The sequence below is a fragment of the Opisthocomus hoazin genome, chromosome 1, assembly GCF_030867145.1.
Source record: "Opisthocomus hoazin isolate bOpiHoa1 chromosome 1, bOpiHoa1.hap1, whole genome shotgun sequence".
Lineage (NCBI taxonomy): Eukaryota > Metazoa > Chordata > Aves > Opisthocomiformes > Opisthocomidae > Opisthocomus > Opisthocomus hoazin.
In genome coordinates this window covers 35567238-35588162 of record NC_134414.1, presented here as the reverse complement: position 1 = coordinate 35588162, position 20925 = coordinate 35567238, and the positions used below count along the sequence as shown (strand labels likewise).

Genomic DNA, 20925 nt, shown 5'->3' with positions numbered 1-20925 from the left:
ATACTGAAAGTGTATCTTAATTATAAAGAACCAATTTTTAATGGATATTATGATGCTGTTATGTGAAAAGATCTATCTCTAACATACTTTTTCCCTTTTAACCAGTGCTGTTTCTTCTTGTGACTGCTAAATGCACTATAATCTCTCCTGTTTCTCAGAAACTGAGTTATTTCCTTGTGGCAATTCTGTCTTCCTTGTCCCCATAGCGCTCAGTGGTTGAACCTCCTGGAGCCAAGGCGGCTTTGGTTTAATGTCAGCCGTTGATCACAACACAGGGTAACTGAGCAAAATGTAATGGCCTGTAAAATACAGGTCATGGGTGATGATGTCCACAAGTCCTTTTTTAGCATCAAGCTCTGCAAACCCTGTAGAAGCACGAGGCCTTGCTCCTCTCCCACTGCTGGGCTCAGCTTTGCAAAGCTGCAGAAAGGGAGGGGGAAATGAACCAGAACCAACACCCTCGTCCCCTCAGAAAGGTTGTTCCCTTGAGAACCGAGCCGATCGTGGCTCCTGTGCTAGGTTTGTCATGCGAGGGCCTCACCCTGGCAGGCTGCGCCCCGGGGGCCATGGGCATGCGTGAACCAGCCCCTGCGGGAGAAGCAAGTCGCAGGAGATCCTTTCTGCGGGGCGGATGCTCCTCAGGGCCTAGCTCAGCGGCAACAGCCACCGCGGCTTTTTGATTTCCACACGAGGCCCGCCCGAGGTGGCTTCCCCGCCGCCCTGCCGCAGGCCGCTGCGCGTCCGAGCCCTGAGCCTGCCGGCGCGGGGGCTCGGCGGGTGCTGGGGGTCCAAAGCAGGCGGCGGGCAGACCCGCAGGGCCAGCCTTTACTAGGGAAGGCGGTGGGGAGCGTGGCGACAGACGGCGAAGGAGCGCCCGGCCCTCCTTCCGCTCCCGCGCGCGGCCGCGTTTCTAACGGCATTCGCACGTGCGGCAGCGCTTGAAGCGGCGCCAGCGGGGCGAGGGCGTGCCGCGCGCCCCCGCTAGGCGGCGCCGCAGTGCTCCGCCCCGCGCCCCGCCCGCGGGGGGGGGGGGGGGTGGGGGGGTGGTGGCGAGGCGGAGCATGCGCAGTGTGGCGCGCCTCGCCCGGCCCGTTCGCCTCCGCCTCCTGCCTGCGCTGCCGCTCCCCCTCCCCCTCACGGCGGCGGAGCCACCACAGCGAGCGGGAGGAGGAGGAGGAGGAGGAAGGGAGAGAGGGAGGCAGGTCCGGCGGCCCTCTCGGGTACCCCCAGCGGCCAGGCGGGCGAGGGGGGGAAGATGGCGACGCTGGGAGGCGAGCCGCAGCCCTTCCCCGCCGCTGCTCTGTCGGCGGCAACGGCCGGGGTGGGCGGCGGCGGCTCGCTGGCTTTGCAGGCGCCGCTGAACCGCGGTCTGGAGCGGGCGCTGGAGGAGGCGGCGAACTCCGGGGGGCTCAACCTGAGCGGCAGGAAGCTGAAGGAGTTCCCGCGCAGCGCCGCCGCCCTCAGCCACGACCTCTCCGACACGGTGCGGGCAGGTGAGGAACCGGGGGAGCGCAGGGGAGGGGGCGGCCGGCGCCGGTATCTGCCTGAGGGGGCGGGGGGGGGGGGGGAGGTGGGTCCCCCGGCGATTTAATCGCCGGGGGACCCACCTCCCCCCCCCCCCCCGCCCCCTCAGGCATCTCAGTGCCCCCCAGCCTCCCTGTGAGGAGGACACCCACTACCCACCCTTCCACCCCACCTCCGTGGCATGAGGCGTTCGCCCTCCCCACACGGAAACCGAGCCCGCTCCCAGCTCTCCGCGGACCCTATGCTTTCTTTAACCCCCCCCCCCCCCGCCCCTCGTCGCCTTGGTGTATGAGGTAGGTGTTTGCTCCCATATGGCTGGATCGCTGCACACCCCCCCCCCCCCCCCCCCCCCCCACACACACACTCCCTGCATTTGGTGAGGCAGAGCTGGCTCTCTGAGGGAGTGTGTGGGGGATTCTTGCTCGCACCTGTCTTCCTCCCCCTCTCTGGGGAATGTGCATCTCTGTGCCACCCTTCCCTGACTGCTGAGGTCTGAGGTGGCAGCCAGCCCGCCTTTGAATCGGTTTCCCGAGGAATGCATATACTTGCCAAGTTGGATACCCGCTCCTTCCATCCTTCTGCGTGTAGGTGGACCCACCTGGCATGAAGGGGATGAAAGTCTGTGTGTGACCACATTAGGACACTCATGAGCCTCTGAACATCTCGCCTATTTGCATGCCACAGGTAGAGACGTGTCCATAGGAACCCTTTTTCTCTGCAGCTACCCCAGGGAGCATGCTACCTTTCACAAATGCTGCTTGACTGACATTGGGGTCGACATCCATGCTTGTATCCTTAAGTCACGTTGCCATAGTTCCAGCTCTGTATGCAATGCTCTTTTCTAAGGCAAATGTGGAGAGAAATCCCCGTCTTCACAGGCACTGTACATATTCCACAGTGGGGGACACCATCATTACATAAATCTGCAGAGGGGACAGGCCTGACAGCAATGCAGGCAGGAGTGGTGAGGGGAAGTGTATCCAGTCTGCGTTTACCTTGCCCTCACACCCTCCTTCCAACATTAAAAAAGGCACGCTTGTTTCTCACCTGAGGAGGCAGACCCCCTATCTGTGCTGGGGGCTGGAACCTAATCCATTCTTTACATAGCGTCAGTAGGGAGAACAGTACAAACCTGCACTAGAAGAATATATTAGTGTATCCCTGAGATGTTTAGTGTACCGCCTCCGCATGCCCTTTTGTGTCCCCATTTTCCTGCTGAAGATAGCTGTGTTGTAACAGCAAATGAGAAGACAAGCAGTCACTTGTTCTTGTCCCTCAAAACAGCAGGTGTTATACCTGCGTGCAAGCATGTGATAACATGAGCCTAAATTCTCAACTGCTCCTGCACATGAGGATATTTACGCGTCCCTGTATGTGGAGACATATGTGCTTACTGCATGCTTGTCTCTGTCCCAGCTGAAAGGAACAGAGTAATGTCTCAGATGTGTGGTAGATGCCATATGCAATTGTTACTTAGCTCTGTTGCTTGTTTGCTGTTGCTGAATGGATTTCACAGAGCTCTGTATGAACATCTATATCGTCATATCAATAAGAGAGACGTATGAAGGAAACTTGATGAATGGAACTACCATGAATTGGTGCATGAATTGCCATGCTAACCATTAACTCGGTAACAGACGTGATAGTGAAAGGGATAAGGCATGATAGTGGAACTGTATGCAGTTAGAAGAATGACTGTCAGCTTGTCTCTCCAAGCAAGATGTTTTATCCCTTTTCTTTTTTGAAATTGTAGTCTAATGAAGGCATGCCATGAGATAAGTAGTTTGGAAATGCAGAAAGTTACCTTGTTTGTTTTGACCTAATGTTGATACAAACTGTTGGAAAAGAAGATTAAGTACTGGAAAAAATTTTTTTGCTTGGCAGTGCTTACATGTTAGTGTTTGTATATTGTTTTCTGTACAAGCATGAGCTGTGAGTTGTAAGTGTAGGTAGTACATACTTGTTACATGCCGATTTGTTCTAATAAGTTTTCTATTCAGAAGAGAGCTCACGGAAAAAAGTAGTCTTTGCCTTTAAGCATTAATGTGCTTTTTTCAGAGTTTACATAGAAGACATTCAATATGAAATTATTGTAGAATAAAATTTTCATTCTCTCTTTGATGCAAATTGCAGTGTAGAGCAGCCTGTGTCTCAATCTTACAATAACAGCAGCCTTTTTTTTTCATTGTCCCCTTTTAGGAGAACCATGTGTTGATCCGTAGTTACTTTATATTTTTGTTTGTAACAGCATGTTGTAACTGTTTAGTGGGAATTGTTTGCCTTGTGAGTGAAGTCCTATGTTGATACATTTCCGAAAAATGTGTTCCTTTTCACTTGTTACATTACATAAGTAGAATATATAAACAGAAGAGACGCTTGGCTTCAGACCAGATTTCTGAAGCTCTTGGGGCAAACTCTTGATGGGAATTTTCTCTCTTGCTTCCTCTCCATAAATGTGCATAGTATAAAACTAGTACCTTCTTGTACTACTTGGAATATGTTGTTTCACTGAGTGACTTTTACTATTGGATTTGATGTGCTGACATGTCTCTGAAGCCCTGAAACTTTGGTTTCTGGGATGGGGGTAGCCTTTCATTGGTAAAGCTTTTTTGCTAAAGAGGACCCATCTCTCTGAAAAATAGAGACAGTCATTGATTTAGAGGAGACTATTCTGGGGAATTGAGTTTAGAGGAGCAGGGGATTTCCAGAAAACTGAAACCAAATTGCATCTTGACAGTGTTTTAGCATTAGATACTAGTATAGTATTTTTGGATTGAGAAAATGATGGGCTACAGATACTCTCAAATAAAATCTTATCAAGCTTGTTTTCTAGAAAAGTTCCTTTAAGTAGGTCTGAGGAAGACAGAAGTGTTAAACCTTAAATTCTCTGTTCATGCATGTATTTTTTTCCCAAAGTTGGAAACTGTATTTTATATAATGATCAATACCCTTACGAAAGGGATGTAGCTTGATTGCTTTCAATAGCTGGGACTGAATTGCTTGACTTTTCTAGTTCTTATTGCAGTTACATAGTAACTATAGAGGCTTAACTATACTTGTCACTTTCTATTTGTGCAGCTTCTTGGCATGCTTTTTCTTCTGTGACTTTTGTTTACATTGAATATGTCTTGCTGATAGATGACAGGACATTTCTTCCTCAGTCTTTGAAAGTTTTGCTCAAGAGCTGAGTGACCTGATCAGATGAACTTTCAGGCAGTATCTTTGCACACAGAAGGGAGTTTACATGTTGTGCAGTACTGTTAGAAGAAAATAAAACCTCTATGTAAAGTATCTGGAGTTTAGTCAGATGTTTTAAACCACATCAGTGTGGATGCATTGCAAAAACCATTTCAAAAATAATAAATGCTATTCTTATCACTTTTATTACAGGCTGGGCTATGCAGAAGACAGTGGCACAGTAATCACATAGTCCTTAAGTAATAGTATGCAATTATATTCCTCAAAACCACTGGGAATGCTGGAAGCATGTTAGTTTGTAAAAGAGGAAGAAAAAGCCCCAAAGCCATTACTTAAATGTTTAACCATGGCTGCCTGTATCTCTTCAACCTCTTTCTGTAGGCTTTGGCTGTATTTCTGAAGACAGATCCTCTGAACCTTTCCTGGTGACTACCTGTTACATCCATTTCTGTTGTGTGGGTTAGGCACATGAGGAAGGATTACTTGCTACTGCTTGTGATGACGTGGGAGAGAAGCAAATACTTTTTTTTTTTAAATAAGTGTTAGATTATTTGAAAAGAAATACAAATTGAAGTGTTTGAATGCTGATTTGGACAGTACAAAATTCTGGAAAGAAGATGTATGTATTGTGCTTTAGGGTTCTCACTAGACGAAAGAACTCCTACCTGCTGTTTTGTTTGTTGTTTTTTTTTTTTGTAAATGTTTGTAAATGGACTGTGCTCTCCAAACAATGCTGTGCTGAAGACATCTTAGCCTGCCTGGAAGCATCTTTGAAATAGTTTGGACTGTATAACTACGGATTTGTTTTCAAGATGGTCCAAAAATCACAGTAGCACCTGAACAGCTGTCGCAGAACCTGTAGAGTTTTAGTTTTTGGGACACTTTAGCTTGAATTTTGACATCTAAGTGCTTCCTGTGGGATCATGTAAAGGAAAAAGAATAACAAGTTTACAAATTGTCTTCCATTACAGTTAAGTCCAGGAATGCATTTGCTTGTACCCAACTGTTGGAAGTTCTTTCTTGTTTGCCTTTCTGAAAAATGTATTTCTTGTTTTGGGGATTGATGCTGGTTCAAGTAAAGTGTGTTCCTTTCAGTCCTCTTTGATAATAATAATAAAAAGCCACTTTCCTATTTCCCCTCTTTTTTTTTAAATGAACAACTGTGTGTATTAGATTGCCATAATTCATTCTCACTTATTTTCTGCAACTCCTTTATTAACATACTTCCTTCACTTCTGGTAATTGTAATTATAGCAGTAGATGGGCAATTGGTTCCACTTATTATAAATGCAGGTTGTACTGGGAAGGATGTCACAGATACAGACTAGTTTGTGCTACTGCATGCTTTCCTGAACCAAAGATGGACTCTTCTTTAGAATATGGGTATTATTTGGTCATTAGGAAAGATAAGAGATTTGATACATCCATCTCCTTTTAACAATTCTCTCTGATAGGTTATAATTCATCATCTTGAATTCATATTTTTGTTACATTGTGGGTTTTTTGGATGAGGCTTCTTGAGAACCTTTTATTTTGCTCATTTTATCCAAACTCATACCAATGAAAATAACATATTTAATTATAAATCTGAAAAAAACAATAAAACTGTTTCTTCTTTATGTTCAATAGTCAGTCCCTTCGTACAGCCTTCCTGTGTTTATCTGAAAATTTCTAACCTTACTTACTCTGTGTCTTACACAAATAATATTGTAACTCTATTAGGAGAGGGAGAAAGAGGAAGTATATTTGTTTATTCTCACAAATGAACTGAATGTTGCCCTGCAGCCAAATCTTATGGGATGTAACTTTTTTTGATTAGTGTATAATGTGTCTTTATATCAAGGCTAAAAAATGAAGATAAATCCATTTTGTGTTCATCGTTATGTATCCAGCAGTATAAATGCAATTTCAGACTGTAACTTCATAATGACATCTCTATTAACACACTAGTTTGTTTTTTGTTCTGATAAGTAATGCTTTGTGAAAGAGCTTTATCAAGCTAAATTAATTTTTTAGGAGCATAGACATGCTTAGCAACTTATAACTGCAGAATACTCTTTAAAGCCCTTTGGTACTTTTTTTTGTCTTTTTCTTCCCCAAGTCTGAGTATGACCTTGCTTGTGGATCATATAAATATCAAGGCTATTGACTCTTGTTGAAAAGAGTCTATTAGTTCTTTAGCTATATAGAGTCTAGTCATTTGCGCCTTTGAAAGTTGCCTCTTCTGTCTGGAGGTTTATACCCCCGTGCGGTCAGTAACTTTGCAGGTGCTGTTAGGCTTTTCTCGACACAAAATAAAGTGAATTAGCTCGGAGTGCCTTTTGTTGCTTGAAAGAAATTGGGAGTAGTCAATTGTCTGGTTACTGTTTCAGAAAGTGGCTTGAGCAGATTAATGGCTTTCTACCATTGACTCTGTGTGTGTGTGTGTGTGTCCATCTCCTTCCCCAGTGTGGGTTTTCTGTTTGTTTGTTTCTTTTTGGCTAGCTTGCTTTGTTTGTAGAGAAGCTTCAAAACTAGCACAAGGGCTAAGAGGTAGGAGAGGTGATAGCCTAGAAATCACACAATAGGAGGGAGGGTGAAACCTCTCAGTTCCAGGAGTAAGCTTGGCTGTTTATTGAACCTTTACCCTTAATTTCCAGTTTAGGGTGGCTGTTTTTTAAACAGCTCTACCTAGAATTGCCAGAGCCTTGTGTGGCCATGCTGTACATGTAAATGGATGAAGACTGTTTTTGTAGAAATGTCACTTTGTGCGTCCTTGGCCCATCTGCTTTGGAAAAGACTGACCCAGAGCTCCAAAAGTGATGTTATGGTACTGAAGGTTCCTTTTCAGATGCTTCTAGTGGAAGAAGTTTGGTTTTGAAGATCCACTTGCAGGTCATCACGAGACTTGTGGGAGACAGAACCCAAATATTCCTGCATGGTTTATGTGTCTCCTTTCTTCTTTCTCCTTGTCTGTTTCTTTTGTGTCCTTGGCACAGAAGATGTCTTGGTTTAGGTAACTGTAAAACAAGAGAAACAATATGAGTCTTAATATAGTTGCTATATGTAGAGTTTTGAAAACGCTGAATACTTTTGTGAGGGGAAGAGACCAGGGTAGAACTGACGATGACAAATTAGAACGAGTATTTGCCTGGTAGAAGGGTGACTTGAAAGAAGGGGCAAATGTAATACAGGTTTGAGCAAGAAAATGGATAGAAAGAAAATACTATTCAAAGGCAGAAGTTAAAGTATCATACAAACTGATTGTGAATTTATGAAGTACTGAGTGAAAATGTATGAAGTGGTAGAAGTGAAAGAAGGGAAAAGGATTATAAGCAGGGAGGTGAGCTATATATTCTGGGTTAAGTGTAATGGCTTGGGATACTTTTCTGACACCTGTAAAACTGAGGGAAATTGATTTCTTGAGCAGTTATATTAATGATGATGATTAGAATTTTGTGAGCAGAGAATTAGAAAAACATGGAGAAAATTATTTGACTCTAATGTTCATAACATTTACAGTCTTTGTGCTACAAATAATAGTATAAACTTCATACTTTAGAATGTCAACTGTTGAATTTAAGTTTGGGAAGCTTGGCATCCATTTGTTTGCAGAAGGAAAAGCCAGTGACATTTTTTGCTGCTTACAGAGTTGCAAGAGCAACCAAGATGGAGAGTGTGATGTTTTGCATGTCAGAATGACCATTCTAGGAAGGACGAGTAACTTCCCCAGGCCACAGACTGTTCATTCTGCCTGCCATGTTCTTGCTGGCACTGTTAGTAAGCATCTACTAGATTTGTGAACATTCCCAAGCTGGTTAATCATCAATATTATAATCAATATAATTTAAATGGCACTTCTGAAACCAGAGCAGTATCTTTAATGTGTTCTGTTGAGACCAGAATGATGAAAATAGCTTAGCCATTTATTGTTCTCCCACGTGTAAAATTAAAAAAGCCAGAAATGTTATCACTGTATTCAGTGTGCAGATCACTGTCAAGAGTGAAAATGGGTGTTGTATCTCCGGACTTCTGACTGCTCTCCAATGACAGTGTTTTACAAGGTATTGTACACACATCAAAGTAGGTCTTTGGAAAGGTAATGAGGAGTTAAGCTTCTGGAGGAATAATTACTTTCTGCTAAATTTGTGGGTTGTTGTGTCTTTGTGGGAGGAGTTTGATTCTAAAATTCTAATGCTTCTCCCCAGCCGCTTTCCCCCAAGGGTGTCTTGCTGGCCAGCTTGCCTTTTTATCCCTTTCTTTCCTTGTATGGTGCAGAACACCATAATATCTGTAAACCTCCTAACTATTTAAAAATAGAAATAATAATAACAGTCTTTGGTCCTTGTATCCCAGTCCGTAGGAGAAATGTTTTTAAAGAGAAGAAAACAAAGTCAAAACTTGTGAGTGAGAATATAATCTTGGCAGAGCCAAGCGAGGGTTAGTTTTGCATTTAATTTGGAGCTTGAGGTTTGTGCTGGCTTTTGAAGCGGCATGAAATGTTTCATGTTCAGCTGAGCCTGTGGGAGTTCCCACTCCTTTAGGTAAAAGCTAGCTGACAGTTTCAATGTGAGGTAGCTCCTCTAGGTATGGTTGGAGAAATTACTGGAAGTAGCTGGAGGTTTTGAATATCAGAATAGGGTTCTTGATTTGATCTTTATGAGAAGCAGAACAAGAGCAAAACAGCTGAGCACCACGTTAACAGTGACCTGTGCTGCTTTTTATGTTGGTTTTCTGTAGCTGGGTGATGATATTCCTTGGTGTGAGTTGCAGTAATTGTAATACTGAGTGTGGAGGATGCGAACTTGCACAGGTGGCTTGCTTTCTTCTTGGTTTGGAAATACTCTTTGTAGAACGGAGGGAATTATTTGTATTGAACAAACAGGAAAATATGTCGGAAGATACTTGTTGTCTGTTACCTTTTCTGTTTTTCAGTAGGTTAATTTATTGAAATACACCAGCTGCTTGCATATATAAATTGCAAATGTTGTAAAGATTATAAATGTTTTGTGTCTCCCTACACTTCTCTTCATAATCCTTCTTTTTTGAAGTGAATGTTGCCAATATCAAGGTAGACATAAAACACTTGCTTTAAAAACAGAACTTTTATTTCCTTCCAAAACTGCAGTGCTGTAAAATGCAAGATTGGTAACAGATTTAATTTCTAGTTTTTGGATTTAAGTATATAGACTAGTTAGGTGTTTTCTGCTAATGCAGCTGTATAAAGACTTCTTTGTGGTAGAAGGAGACACTGCTGGGACAGCTAGCATTAATATGTGGGTGGAGGATTTAAGGTAAATAATTTCTTGAATTGAACTAAATTCAGCAAAAAAAATCCTGGAAGTACATTTAAATGTGGCATGTGTCTTGATTTCTTTATGCGGTAGATTGTGATGTAAAGTAGTATGTTTCAAAAGTAGCAAATAACTACAAATGACAATTTCACTTTGATTTATGGTGTGTATACACATGTCAGGTTTTTTTAACATCTGAAGTCTGCATCTTTCGTTATTTGCAGTGGCATCACTCCTTTGTAGCACTACGTTAGACAGGCAAAATGTAAAAATGAAAAAAATCAGATTAGAAATAAAAAAACCTCCACATTTAAAGTGAAACGCATGAATGACAAGTTGGATCTGTTTGGTAAACAGAAAGAAACAGGTTCATAAAATGTGTGCACAAAGATAAATTGGTGATCTCTGAAACTGATGGAGAAGTTTTAGAAAATGGGCGAGAAATGGAGTAGGAAAAGAAAATTGAGTCAGAAATTATTCCAAGGAAAGAAGTGGAGCAGAATACACCCTTGGATGAGGCTGACAGGAAGTAAGGCAAGATACTATGCATGAACTGTTGTTTTTGTATTTTTGGTAAGAACTTTGTCTTGGAATTTAATGATAGTGAAATTGTTATCATGGTAAGCAAAGTTATTATTAAAATGACTTTTTTTACTGTTTGAACTTTTAACTGTTTATAATTTAGTGACAGGAGCAATAGGGGGTAAAACTATTGAATACTTGATAGGTCGTACCATTGCCATTGTTACATTACTGTATTTTGAGGATAGTGAGGCCTATCTGAATTTATTTAATCCAGTCTTTTTAAGGCATGGCAAGTGTAGTAACAACAAAGCTATCTATCTGTTTATTTGGTGGGGAAGGAGGAAGAACATGGTGTCATTCATATGTTAATTAGAAAATACAGACAGTGATGAAGATTTCTGGGATGGGATTTCTGGTCAAAGATAAAAGGAGCCTTCTCAGCAGTCAGGGGGAAGATGCCCTGCTTAACGCAGCTGGGCTTGGTTAAGGGGGGAAGCTTAAATTCAGGTTTCCCATGCTTATATGTTGTGCTGCTAGGGTTTATTTTTAAACTTTTGAGTTCATCCCCGTTCAAGAAAACTGTCTTTTTGCCTTCCACTATGTACAATGTCATTTCCCTACTGAGTAAGTTTTGCCTGTGATCTGTGTTCCAAGATTTGAATTTCATTCTGCCTGAATGCATGCTCTTTGCCTGTGTTTCATTTACCAGCCCGTTCAGATTGCCTTGTTTTTTTTCTCACTTGCACACGTCCTGTCACTTGCGAGTTTTACCAGAGGTGACATTTTTCCTTATTTCCAAGAATTTGTTTGTGGGGTCTATCTAAACTGTTTTATGTTTACGTACTTTGTCTTAGTTTAAGACCTGTCAGTACCAGTACCTAGTTTGTATACAACATCAACATACTTTGTTACTGTGTGTTCTTCATTATTTTTTTTTAATTTCTCATGGGCAGATGATGTAGTTTCTTAGTCCAAATGTGCAGAAACTAATAGAATGCTTTACTGAATTATAGCTGTATTATAATGGATGTTTTAATTCATCATCGAACTTTCAAATTTGATGGAAAACTGTCATGTTTGTTTCACAATGTGTGGTTTCATCCATTATTTTTCTTAGGTATTTTTGGGGGGTAAAAGAAGCTGTTGAGTCTGAAACTGCTTATTTTTCTTTAAAAAATTGGCACGCTGCTTCTCCATCTTTGGAATTTTTTCCCTATATGCTTATTGAAATTCAACATGAAAAGTGAAGGGGGCAAGCTCTTCAAAGAAAATTTTTGATGCGAGTGGTATGGATCTTATGATTTGAATGAAAAGATGAGCTAATATAAAATATCCAATAACTTCAACTTGCTAAAATTTTTGTGAGGGAATTTGGAGGTAAGGCAGCCACTCTCTTGGTATATTCTTTGGTGGTATTGCAGCTATTACTGCTATGTTAGAGTACTGTGTGTAATTTTGACATTCAGCCTGCAGATCAGGAACTTCCAAGAGTGGAGAAAGTCTTTTGAATTTCTTGTATTTTGATTAATTTAAGAGCCTTTTATGTAGTTGAGTGTTAATATAATGACTTTAAGAGCTGACTCCTAGTTTTAGTTGGTCCTAGCATAGACCTTGTTCTATGTTGCTGTTGAAAATTACCTTGCAAACCTTGCTCTTCTCTGTGAGTTATTTCTTTGTTCTATGATGATGCAGGTTATCCCTGGTTTTACAGACTGGAAAAACTGAGGAACAGAAATTTTGAATGGCCAAGTCTAGATCTTGGAGCAGATTAAGGACAAGACTGAAAGGAATCCAGCTTTGGTTCTCTGGCTTATATTTTTCCATTTTAATCAAGACAGTGTAAGATATCTGGAAGAACGGAGATTGAGGCATTTGAATTGAAGCTTTGTGCTGGAAGATGTTGGTATAGTAGTAAAGGTGTGAACCTTGAAGCTTTCGTTATGATCTTAAGTCCTGGGAGTGATTTTTAAATGTATTAACACAATGCAGAAATGAAGACTTCACTTTATAGTAGCATCTGGCGCAGAAGAATGGTAGTATGATTCAGAAATATTCACTCTCTAAAAGAAGATCACTATAGATTTGCAATCAGTTAAGAATCAGGTAGTGTGAAACAGTATTAACTTTACAAAAAAAAAAAATCAGTATTTTTGGCAAGAAGTGCTGTACTCCCTTGGTCAGCTTTCATATCTTTGTACACTGGGCTTCCTAGAGAACTGGAAAGGTTATTTTTGGCCTAGTGCCCAAGGCTAAAAATGGCTTCTGGAATCTTATAGCTCAGTTTGGTGTTGAACAGTTCTGTGTGGTAGTAACATAACTGCAGTAATTGGTAGTCTCACTGAAGCATTTTAGTTATGCACTTAAATGTTAAGCTGTGGGAGATGTGGCCATGTGATCCTTCCAGCATCCAGTTTATCTGAAAAATTTAAGCCGTGATTATCTGTGAAGCAATGGTAGCCTGAAAAAAAAAGGCTTTTCTACAAGTGCTCGTTAAAGGGGAGTAAGAATGAGTGTAAGGTTTAGCCTCTGCAGGGAAATGCTCTAAAATGAGGAAATAAATCACAGCATTGCTATGGGAATAGTGAAGCATGAGCATTGCAGTTGAGACTATACATGTGGAAAATAGAATGACTCTGTGAAGTTTCCGTATTTTTCTATCCAGTATAGTAAGATTTACCTTTAAAAGTGAAAAAAAAAACCAACAAACCCAAACTCAAACATCAGTCCTCCCCCGCCCCCCTCCCAGAAACAAGCACACCAGTTACTGTATGTGAATGTGTGCTTATAGTAAGTGTAGGGTTCTGAATGATTTCTGAGTAATTTGGGTGATTACATAACAAGAAGTTTGGAATAGGAGAATAAGAGGCTAACTATTTAAATCTGAAAAGTCTTACACCAGTAAAAGGTCTGAAAAAGAGAAGACTTATGAAGAGGCTGGATATTGCTTCCCTCTACATCCCTCCCAAGTCTGTTAGCTTTTTCCCCAATTTTTTTGTTGGAACAAGTGAAAAAAATGCCTGATGCTGCAGGAACGTAAAGCTTTTCTAACTAGAATTTGTATAAAAATACAATTCTATTCGTTTTTTTGTGAGTGAAATCAGTATGGACAAATTCTACATGAGAATCAGTATTGCTCTAGACATAGCTCATAAACACCCATAAAACACTAATTCTAAAATCTGAGAAATCAGTATTATTTTTTTTGGTGTTCTAAATTTGCAGTGTAAGGTGTTATTAATACAGTAGTCTGCAAATATGGCCAAAATAAAATGAGTTCTGATCAACTTTGTGATCACACAAATTTCAGATGGCCAGACTAGTGAATGACTCTGAAAAGAGTATTTATTCTGTATCAGTGCTAATATTTGAGACCTATCTACCTCCAAAATTACTGTTTCTAAAATACAAATGCTTTTGTTCCAAACCATTTATGAAAAAGGATCGTTCCAGATCAGCTCTGTAGGATACCTATGCTCAATCTGTAGAAAGGTTGAATCTTGTTACCTGGACTAATCAGAAACCTTACCAGTGTTGTTTTGACAACTGTTCCCCACAGCATCCTCCTGGAGAAACTAGCTGCCAGTGGTTTGGATGGGCGTGCTCTTCACTGGATAAAGAACTGGCTGAATGGCCGAGAGCAGAGAGTGATGGTGAATGGAGTTAAACCCAGCTGGCAGCCAGTCACGAGAGGCGTTCCCCAGGGCTCAGTTTTGGGTCTGGTCTTGTTTAACATCTTTATCAATGATCTAGATGAGGGGATTGAGTGCTCCCTCAGTAAGTCTGCAGATGACACCAAGCTGGGCGGGAGTGTCGATCTACTTGAGGGTGGGAAGGCTCTGCAGAGGGATCTGGACAGGCTGGATTGATGGGCCGAGGCCAACTGTGAGGTTTTACAGGGACAAATGCTGGGTCCTCCATTTCGATCACAACAACCCCATGCAATGCTGCAGGCGTGAGGAGGAGTGGCTGGAAAGCTGCCTGGCAGAAAAGGACCTTGGGGGTTTTGATCGACAGCCGGCTGAACGTGAGCCAGCAGTGTGCCCAGGTGGCCAAGAAGACCAGCGGCATCCTGGCTTGTATCAGGAACAGTGTGGCCAGCAGGATTAGGGAGGTGATTATGCCCCTGTACTCAGCACTGTGAGGCCGCACCTGGAGTACTGTGTTCAGTTTTGGGCTCCTCACTACAAGAAGGACATTGAGGTGCTGGAGCGTGTCCAGAGAAGGGCAACGAGGCTGGTGAGGGGTCTAGAGAACAAGTCTTATGAGGAGTGGCTGAGGGAGCTGGGGTTGTTTAGTGTGGAGAAGAGGAGGCTGAGGGGGGACCTTATTGCTCTCTACAGCTACCTGAAAGGAGGTTGTAGTGAGGCAGGTGTTGCTCTCTTCTCCCAGGTAACTAGCGACAGGACTATAGGCAAATGCCCCAAGTTGCATCACGGGCAGTTTAGATTAGCTATTAGGGAAAATGTCTTTACTGAAAGAGTGGTCAGGCATTGGAACAGGCTGCCCAGGGAAGTGGTGGAGTCCCCATCCCTGGAGGTGTTTAAAGAATGTGTAGATATGGCACTTCAGGATATGGTTCAGTAGGCATGATGGTGTTGGGTGGATGGCTGAACTTGGTGATCTTAGAGGTCTTTTCCAACCTATGATTCTATGAAATATATCTTCCCTCTAAAACAGAATCTTTTGGTTTGTGGTTTGGTGGCCAAGTAGTCTAAGCTGTTTACATTTCTTGCTTACAACCTCTAGTCAAATAGTTTTATAGAATGTTTGTTGTTTTTCAAAATTATTTTTATATGGTAGTTATTGAAGATAAATCACCTTCTCCCTTAACAGTATTTGAAGGAATTAGACTGTCTCTAAAAATTTTCTTTCCTTGTCTCTAGGAAAACCATCTTATTTTTTAATGTTCTCACCTTAGAAAAACAAACATATTTGCTATTAGAATGTATTCTTCTGCTTGTAATTGATTCAGCTTGGAAAACAAAAATCTTTAGTGCTTAGTCTTAGTGTATTTACATTATGTCATTGTGTGTGTATTAAATGCATTATATAAAATAAATGTTTCACTTGGTCTACTTTATGCATGTTACAGTTCTACTTTTTCATATGTTTCTAAATCCTTCTTTGGTGCATGAAATAAGTAAAGCATGAGGACAGGCCAATCAAGATGTGTGAAAGAAGTTGGGACATAGGGAGAAATATATTACTTTATTGGTAATTATTATGATTAAGTTATTAAACTAAGGCTATGTGAGCATAACTGCTATATGTCTTTCCTGTGGAACAGTGTAATTAAATCCATAGAAAGCAGTGTTACAAAAAAGGAAATGGTAGAGAGCAATAAGCTGTTAAGGTTTTTTGGTTTATTAACAGAAGCTCTTTTATTATAGAGGAATTTCACTACTACTTCAAGAACATGTAGCCACTTCTGTCGTTCTTTACCAGATGTGTTTCACCTTGTTTCGTGCTGCTGTTTTCATTCTGGGGCTAGTGGACTATACTTGTTGAAGCATGGAATAAATGATATGTCTACTAGAAGAGACTTTTACGTTGATACAGTTTGACCCTCTGAGTAATACTGGCCATAAATTTCTCTGAGCAAGTCTGTCAACCTACCTTCCTACTGAGGTACTGCCCATCTACCTAGGGTGACCAGACTAAATGGTGATGAAGGTGGATTTAAACTAACAGTACAGGCTCTCAGTTGTGGTGTTGAAGAGCTGGCAGATGATTCCATGTGCTGCCTCTGTTCTAGGGAACTGCTGACAGAGTGGGGAGCAGTGTTGAGGCTGCAAATATCTTACGTTGCTGCAGTGAATGTTGCAAGGGCTTTTGAGTCAGTCCTAAACAGACAAAGCGTTGGTGTTCTGCTGTGAAATACGCTTTCAGATCCCAGATCTTCTAATTTAATGAAAACTCATAGGTTTTTGGGTGCTTTAACCTTTTTATTGTCTTTCATTTAAACATTAACTCAGCAACTAGACACTGCAGTTTTGGGGGGTTTTGCAAATACTGTCAGTGGGTTAAGGTGTGTTCAGCTTATTTATCAATAATTGCTGTTAATGCACCCAACTTTCGTGTTAGTCATTTGCACCTTAGTGTTGGTGGGAGCCCATTTTTTTTCATCACTGCAAGCTTACGCCATCACTTCCCAAGACTGTGATTGCAATATTCCATGTTGTATTTTTAAGTTTTCATATGACAGGGTTAAATATGAGCTTGGTTGTGTCTAACCTATCGTGTGCTCCAGGCCCTCATGTATCTGTAACTTGGCCTTGCTGTTACTTATAGCATTGTCAACATCAATCACTTGCAGATTTTATCAGCAATGGCTTTGTATTCTGGGGGGGGGAAGTCTAGAAGATCTTTGATGCTGGGTTGTGCATATATACAACTAAATAGTTTCTGATATGATACGCTTAACTTTCTTGTGGATATTGTTCAGTTCCTCTGAGTAGATGTTGAACTAATGCTCTACAACCAAATAAAAATGACTGATGTTCTGGTATGAACAAATCAAAAAGGCTCTTCTAGTAAATGCTATATTCATATGAGATTATAGAACATGATTTGTTTCAGTAGTGAACAAGTTTTAGCTCTGACAGTGTTTATTAAACATGTCAAAGTATTTTTTTTTTTTCCTTGCAATAGTTTTACACTTAGGTCTCCTTTGATGTTTTGCTATATGAATTAGGGACATGAAAATGAAAGTTATTTTTAATGTCAAAGAAGGTTTTAAATCAAATACAGGAAAAGTTGCTTTTTAATTAGGAATTCCTCCTTGAGTATCCGTTCTAGAATGGATTGCTTGACAATTCTGTTTATAGAAACAGGATGTTTTGGTTTTATGAAATATGGATTTCTTGGGAACTGGTTTTGAGAAAGTGTTTGTCTGCCTCCACCCTTGGTGGAATGCAGATGAAATCAGATTTTTTTATGTACTCATGCTACAGCCAGTACATAAAGACCAGCTTTAGGAGTGTCAATGACATAAAAGGAATTGCATGCTAAGCAGTCTTACTGTTTAAGGTGAATTGATGGTACTGATGTCCAGATGACCATATCTAAGGCAATTGTTTTTATTGTTTTAATTATTTTTGTTGTTTTGAGTTTGGGGATTAGTTCAGGAAGGCTTGGGAATAAACAGAAAAGGATCCAACCATCTATGTCAGAAAAGCGTTTTGGTGATGAAAGCTGGCTTGGCTTATTGTAGCACAAACTTTGGGTTAGATGCAGGTGCCAGTATTTAGAAGAATGTGACAGCTGCACCTAAGCATTTTTCCTATATTTTAACTAAATAAGGATTTTATAACGAATGAAAAGAAAGGTTGAGTGAACTGGAGAAAAGGAAAATGTAGATGAAAAGGGAGAAAGGACTTGTTTACTCCTTCCACACTTTCATGTCATTGTTCCAAATTTTAGCCCTGGCAGTACCTCAGCAACTGTACTCCAGAGATTCAAACAAGACCATAACATATGGGGTGTTTAACAGAGAAACGGTGCTAACGTGGCCCCTGCCTACAACTCGAGAGAATTCTCTTTCCTACTTTTTGCCTCCTCTTCTCTTCTGCCGTATTTTGTCTTCCCTTCCTTCTCCAGCTTTATGCTGGACTCTGCTTGGATTTTGTTTTGAAAGAACTTCTAAATACAGTATGTTTGTACTGCATTGTGTGTACTCCTTTGTTTTTCCAACAGTCTTGTGTTGGCCTTTTGCCCTCATAAGGGGTGTCTGTCTTGTTGGTAGCCTTGTCTAAGCTTCTGTTTCAGGCAGTGATGACTTGAAAAAAGGACATAGATGGTAAGCTAAGGTTGGCTTTTACTAAATGTGGTGAAATAGGTGTTGATAACTGTCCATAAATTAGGCAAGTTTTTAGTAGCAAGTTTCAGAACATAATGAAATTTTAAAAAAGTGACTGAAAGATATTGATAGTAATTTTATATTAAATTTTTATACTAGAATGTGCTCAATTGACTTATTTTTGACTTTTCAAATATCTTGGTTAAAATCTACTTTAACCCATCTTGGAATTAACAAAGAAACATTGCTGAGTACAGTAGGTGGTTTGGATTTTTACCTATTCTGTTTTCAATATTCTAAATTATTGCAGTGTAGGTTCCACTTTAGGTCACTTTGTGTTCTTTCTAAAACATACCCCTTCGGTTGCCATTCTTGGATGCCAAAGCTGTGTCATTCACTTCTTTTGGATCTCCTATCTGTGTTTTTCTCTCACTTGTGATAATTTTCGGTCAGCTGGCATTTGATTTTATAGGTAACTTCCCTTTGGGAACTTTTGGTTAAGATCTGATTACAGCTTCACAAAACCAGCTTCTTTCGATGGGGTATTTGTTTTTAAATCAAGTATCAGTTAAAATGTGCAGTTAATTTAATAAAAGCCTACATACAGGCTTATTCTAACTTTGTATCTGAGTTTTATGGGGTCATAGGATAACTTGGGCTGCAAGGGACCCCTGGAGGTCATCTGGCCCAACCGCCTGTGCAAAGCAGGGTCAAGTATGAACCTGTTTAACTTGTTCTTGCCAGCTGAAGCATATTTCATTTACCCGAGGCATTCCCAAGTGTCTTGAACTCCCAAGATTACATTTTGCAAGCGCAGTGTAGTGGGTCATCTGAAGGCCTCCTTTTCAGAATCTTTTTTCCTCTATAAATCAAAGCTTTTCTATTCTATGTCGTTCGATGCCCTCGTCCTGTAGCTTCAAGATGAGATTTTGAACAGGGGAGTTGAACTTTGCCAGCCTGCTCTCTGTGTGGAACAGGTGTGAGGTATTTCTCCTGTTGTGAATTCCCAGCATTTTCTTAGTGAAGGAATACCTGAGGTGATTAAATTCTGTTTACAACCTTGCTTTGCATCTATGCAAAAGTTACAACTCAGACACCTTTGTCTGACATACTTACCCGTAAACCTACTTGTAGAGTTTTGCTCTAGTTATATATTGACATAGATGCATAGATTCTGACATACTTTGCATCTGTTACCAAATGCAGACTGTAATGGTTAGTCTGTCTAGGGAATACTGAAGGAAGCACTTAGGCTGAAGTGTTTTGGCTTTTACAGCACTTTAAAAGAGAATGTGGTGGTCTTGATTATCACCTTAAACCATATTCTGGGTACACTGGTGGTTCTTAAACCATATTCTGGGTACACTGGTGGTTCTTCATTTGAAATATGTTCATGAGGAACTTGTAGCACTTAAGACTGAAATGCTTAGCAAGAATATTAGGAGACACAGATTTGTTTGGGTTGAGATTAGTGTATTTTCTTCCTGTAAGTTCTGATGGCAGCTGTGGAATGCCTGTGTTTAAAATTACTCAACTGTTAAAGTGGTATGGCTGTAAATTTTACTTACGGGTTAACTCCTATAGGCATCTAAGCCCCACACAGCTGCTCACTCACGCCTCCCCAATAGGATGGAGAATAGAATCGGAAGAGTAAATGTGTGAAAACTTCTGAGTTTAAAAGATCATTTAACAGGTAAAACAAAAGCTATGTGTGCAAGCAAAGCACAGTAAGTTGTCTTTTTTTTGGCAATTTGGTGCACAAATGCGGGTAGGGTGAAAGGTAGGCATAAGTGAAGTTGCTGGCAAAATCCCTTCTGACTGATGTATGCAGGATTTTCCCAGTTTCTAAAACAAATTGTACTTTATGGGACTTAACTGTTTGTCCCTTGTAGGGAAAAATTGTGTCACCATGCATGCAGAAGCTTGCTTTTGTTTAAAAAGTAATATAGATACACTGCCTCAAACTTCCTTTTAATGAGAGGTGTACTGTAGCTGCAGCAGTGGAAGACATCTTACTGTCATCTTTTATCTGTGTAAACCTCAGCAGAGGTTTATTCAACTTATTTTCTTGGCAAATTCTCCTGTCACTGCTGCTGTATTTAGCCTGCTGTCACAATCTGAGTTCAGTTAGTTAAAAACGAATTTCAGTATGTCTGTGTCACTGTGAGAGCAGTAGTATAGCTGTCTGTGTACGTTGTGATTTTGCAGTTACAGCTGTTGAAAGATAGATAGTTATTCTTGCCCACTAGCTAGTGTGTATGGTCTTGCATGTTATGCCTTGGTTTTAACTCTTACTTTCAGACTATCTTGGGGAAACTGTAGTGCAATATCAGCAGTAATGTAAATAATAAAATAGAAGAATTTGTTCTTCTATTGCAGTATCTGAATGTTAGAAAATTGTCTTCTGATATTTATATTAACTGCAATGTATTTTCATTGTATGTAGTGTCGCTACTATATAACTTTATTATATATGGTTTTAACATGTGATAGTTCTCCCCACCTCACCTGCAATTAGAGGAACACAGTGTATGATAGAGGATGAATACTTGTTTTGCTTAGGTTTCTTCTCTTTTGTTTCTTTAGCAAATCACCAGAAACTGTGGC

At 40.8% G+C, this 20925-nt stretch overlaps 1 protein-coding gene across 7 annotated transcripts in view; it reads left to right on the top strand.

Moving 5' to 3' along the window:
• Positions 1-1090: 1090 nt before the first annotated feature.
• LRCH1 (leucine rich repeats and calponin homology domain containing 1) overlaps positions 1091-20925 on the top strand; it is a 144899-nt gene continuing 125064 nt past the window's right edge. For all 7 annotated transcript variants that reach the window (XR_012764121.1, XR_012764122.1, XR_012764120.1 and 4 more), the window contains exon 1: positions 1091-1493. Coding sequence is in view for 3 of the 7 variants with exons in the window: in XM_075422074.1 (XP_075278189.1) it covers positions 1256-1493 (238 nt within the window). In the remaining 4 variants the exon portion in view is untranslated. The remainder of the gene's footprint in view (positions 1494-20925) is intronic.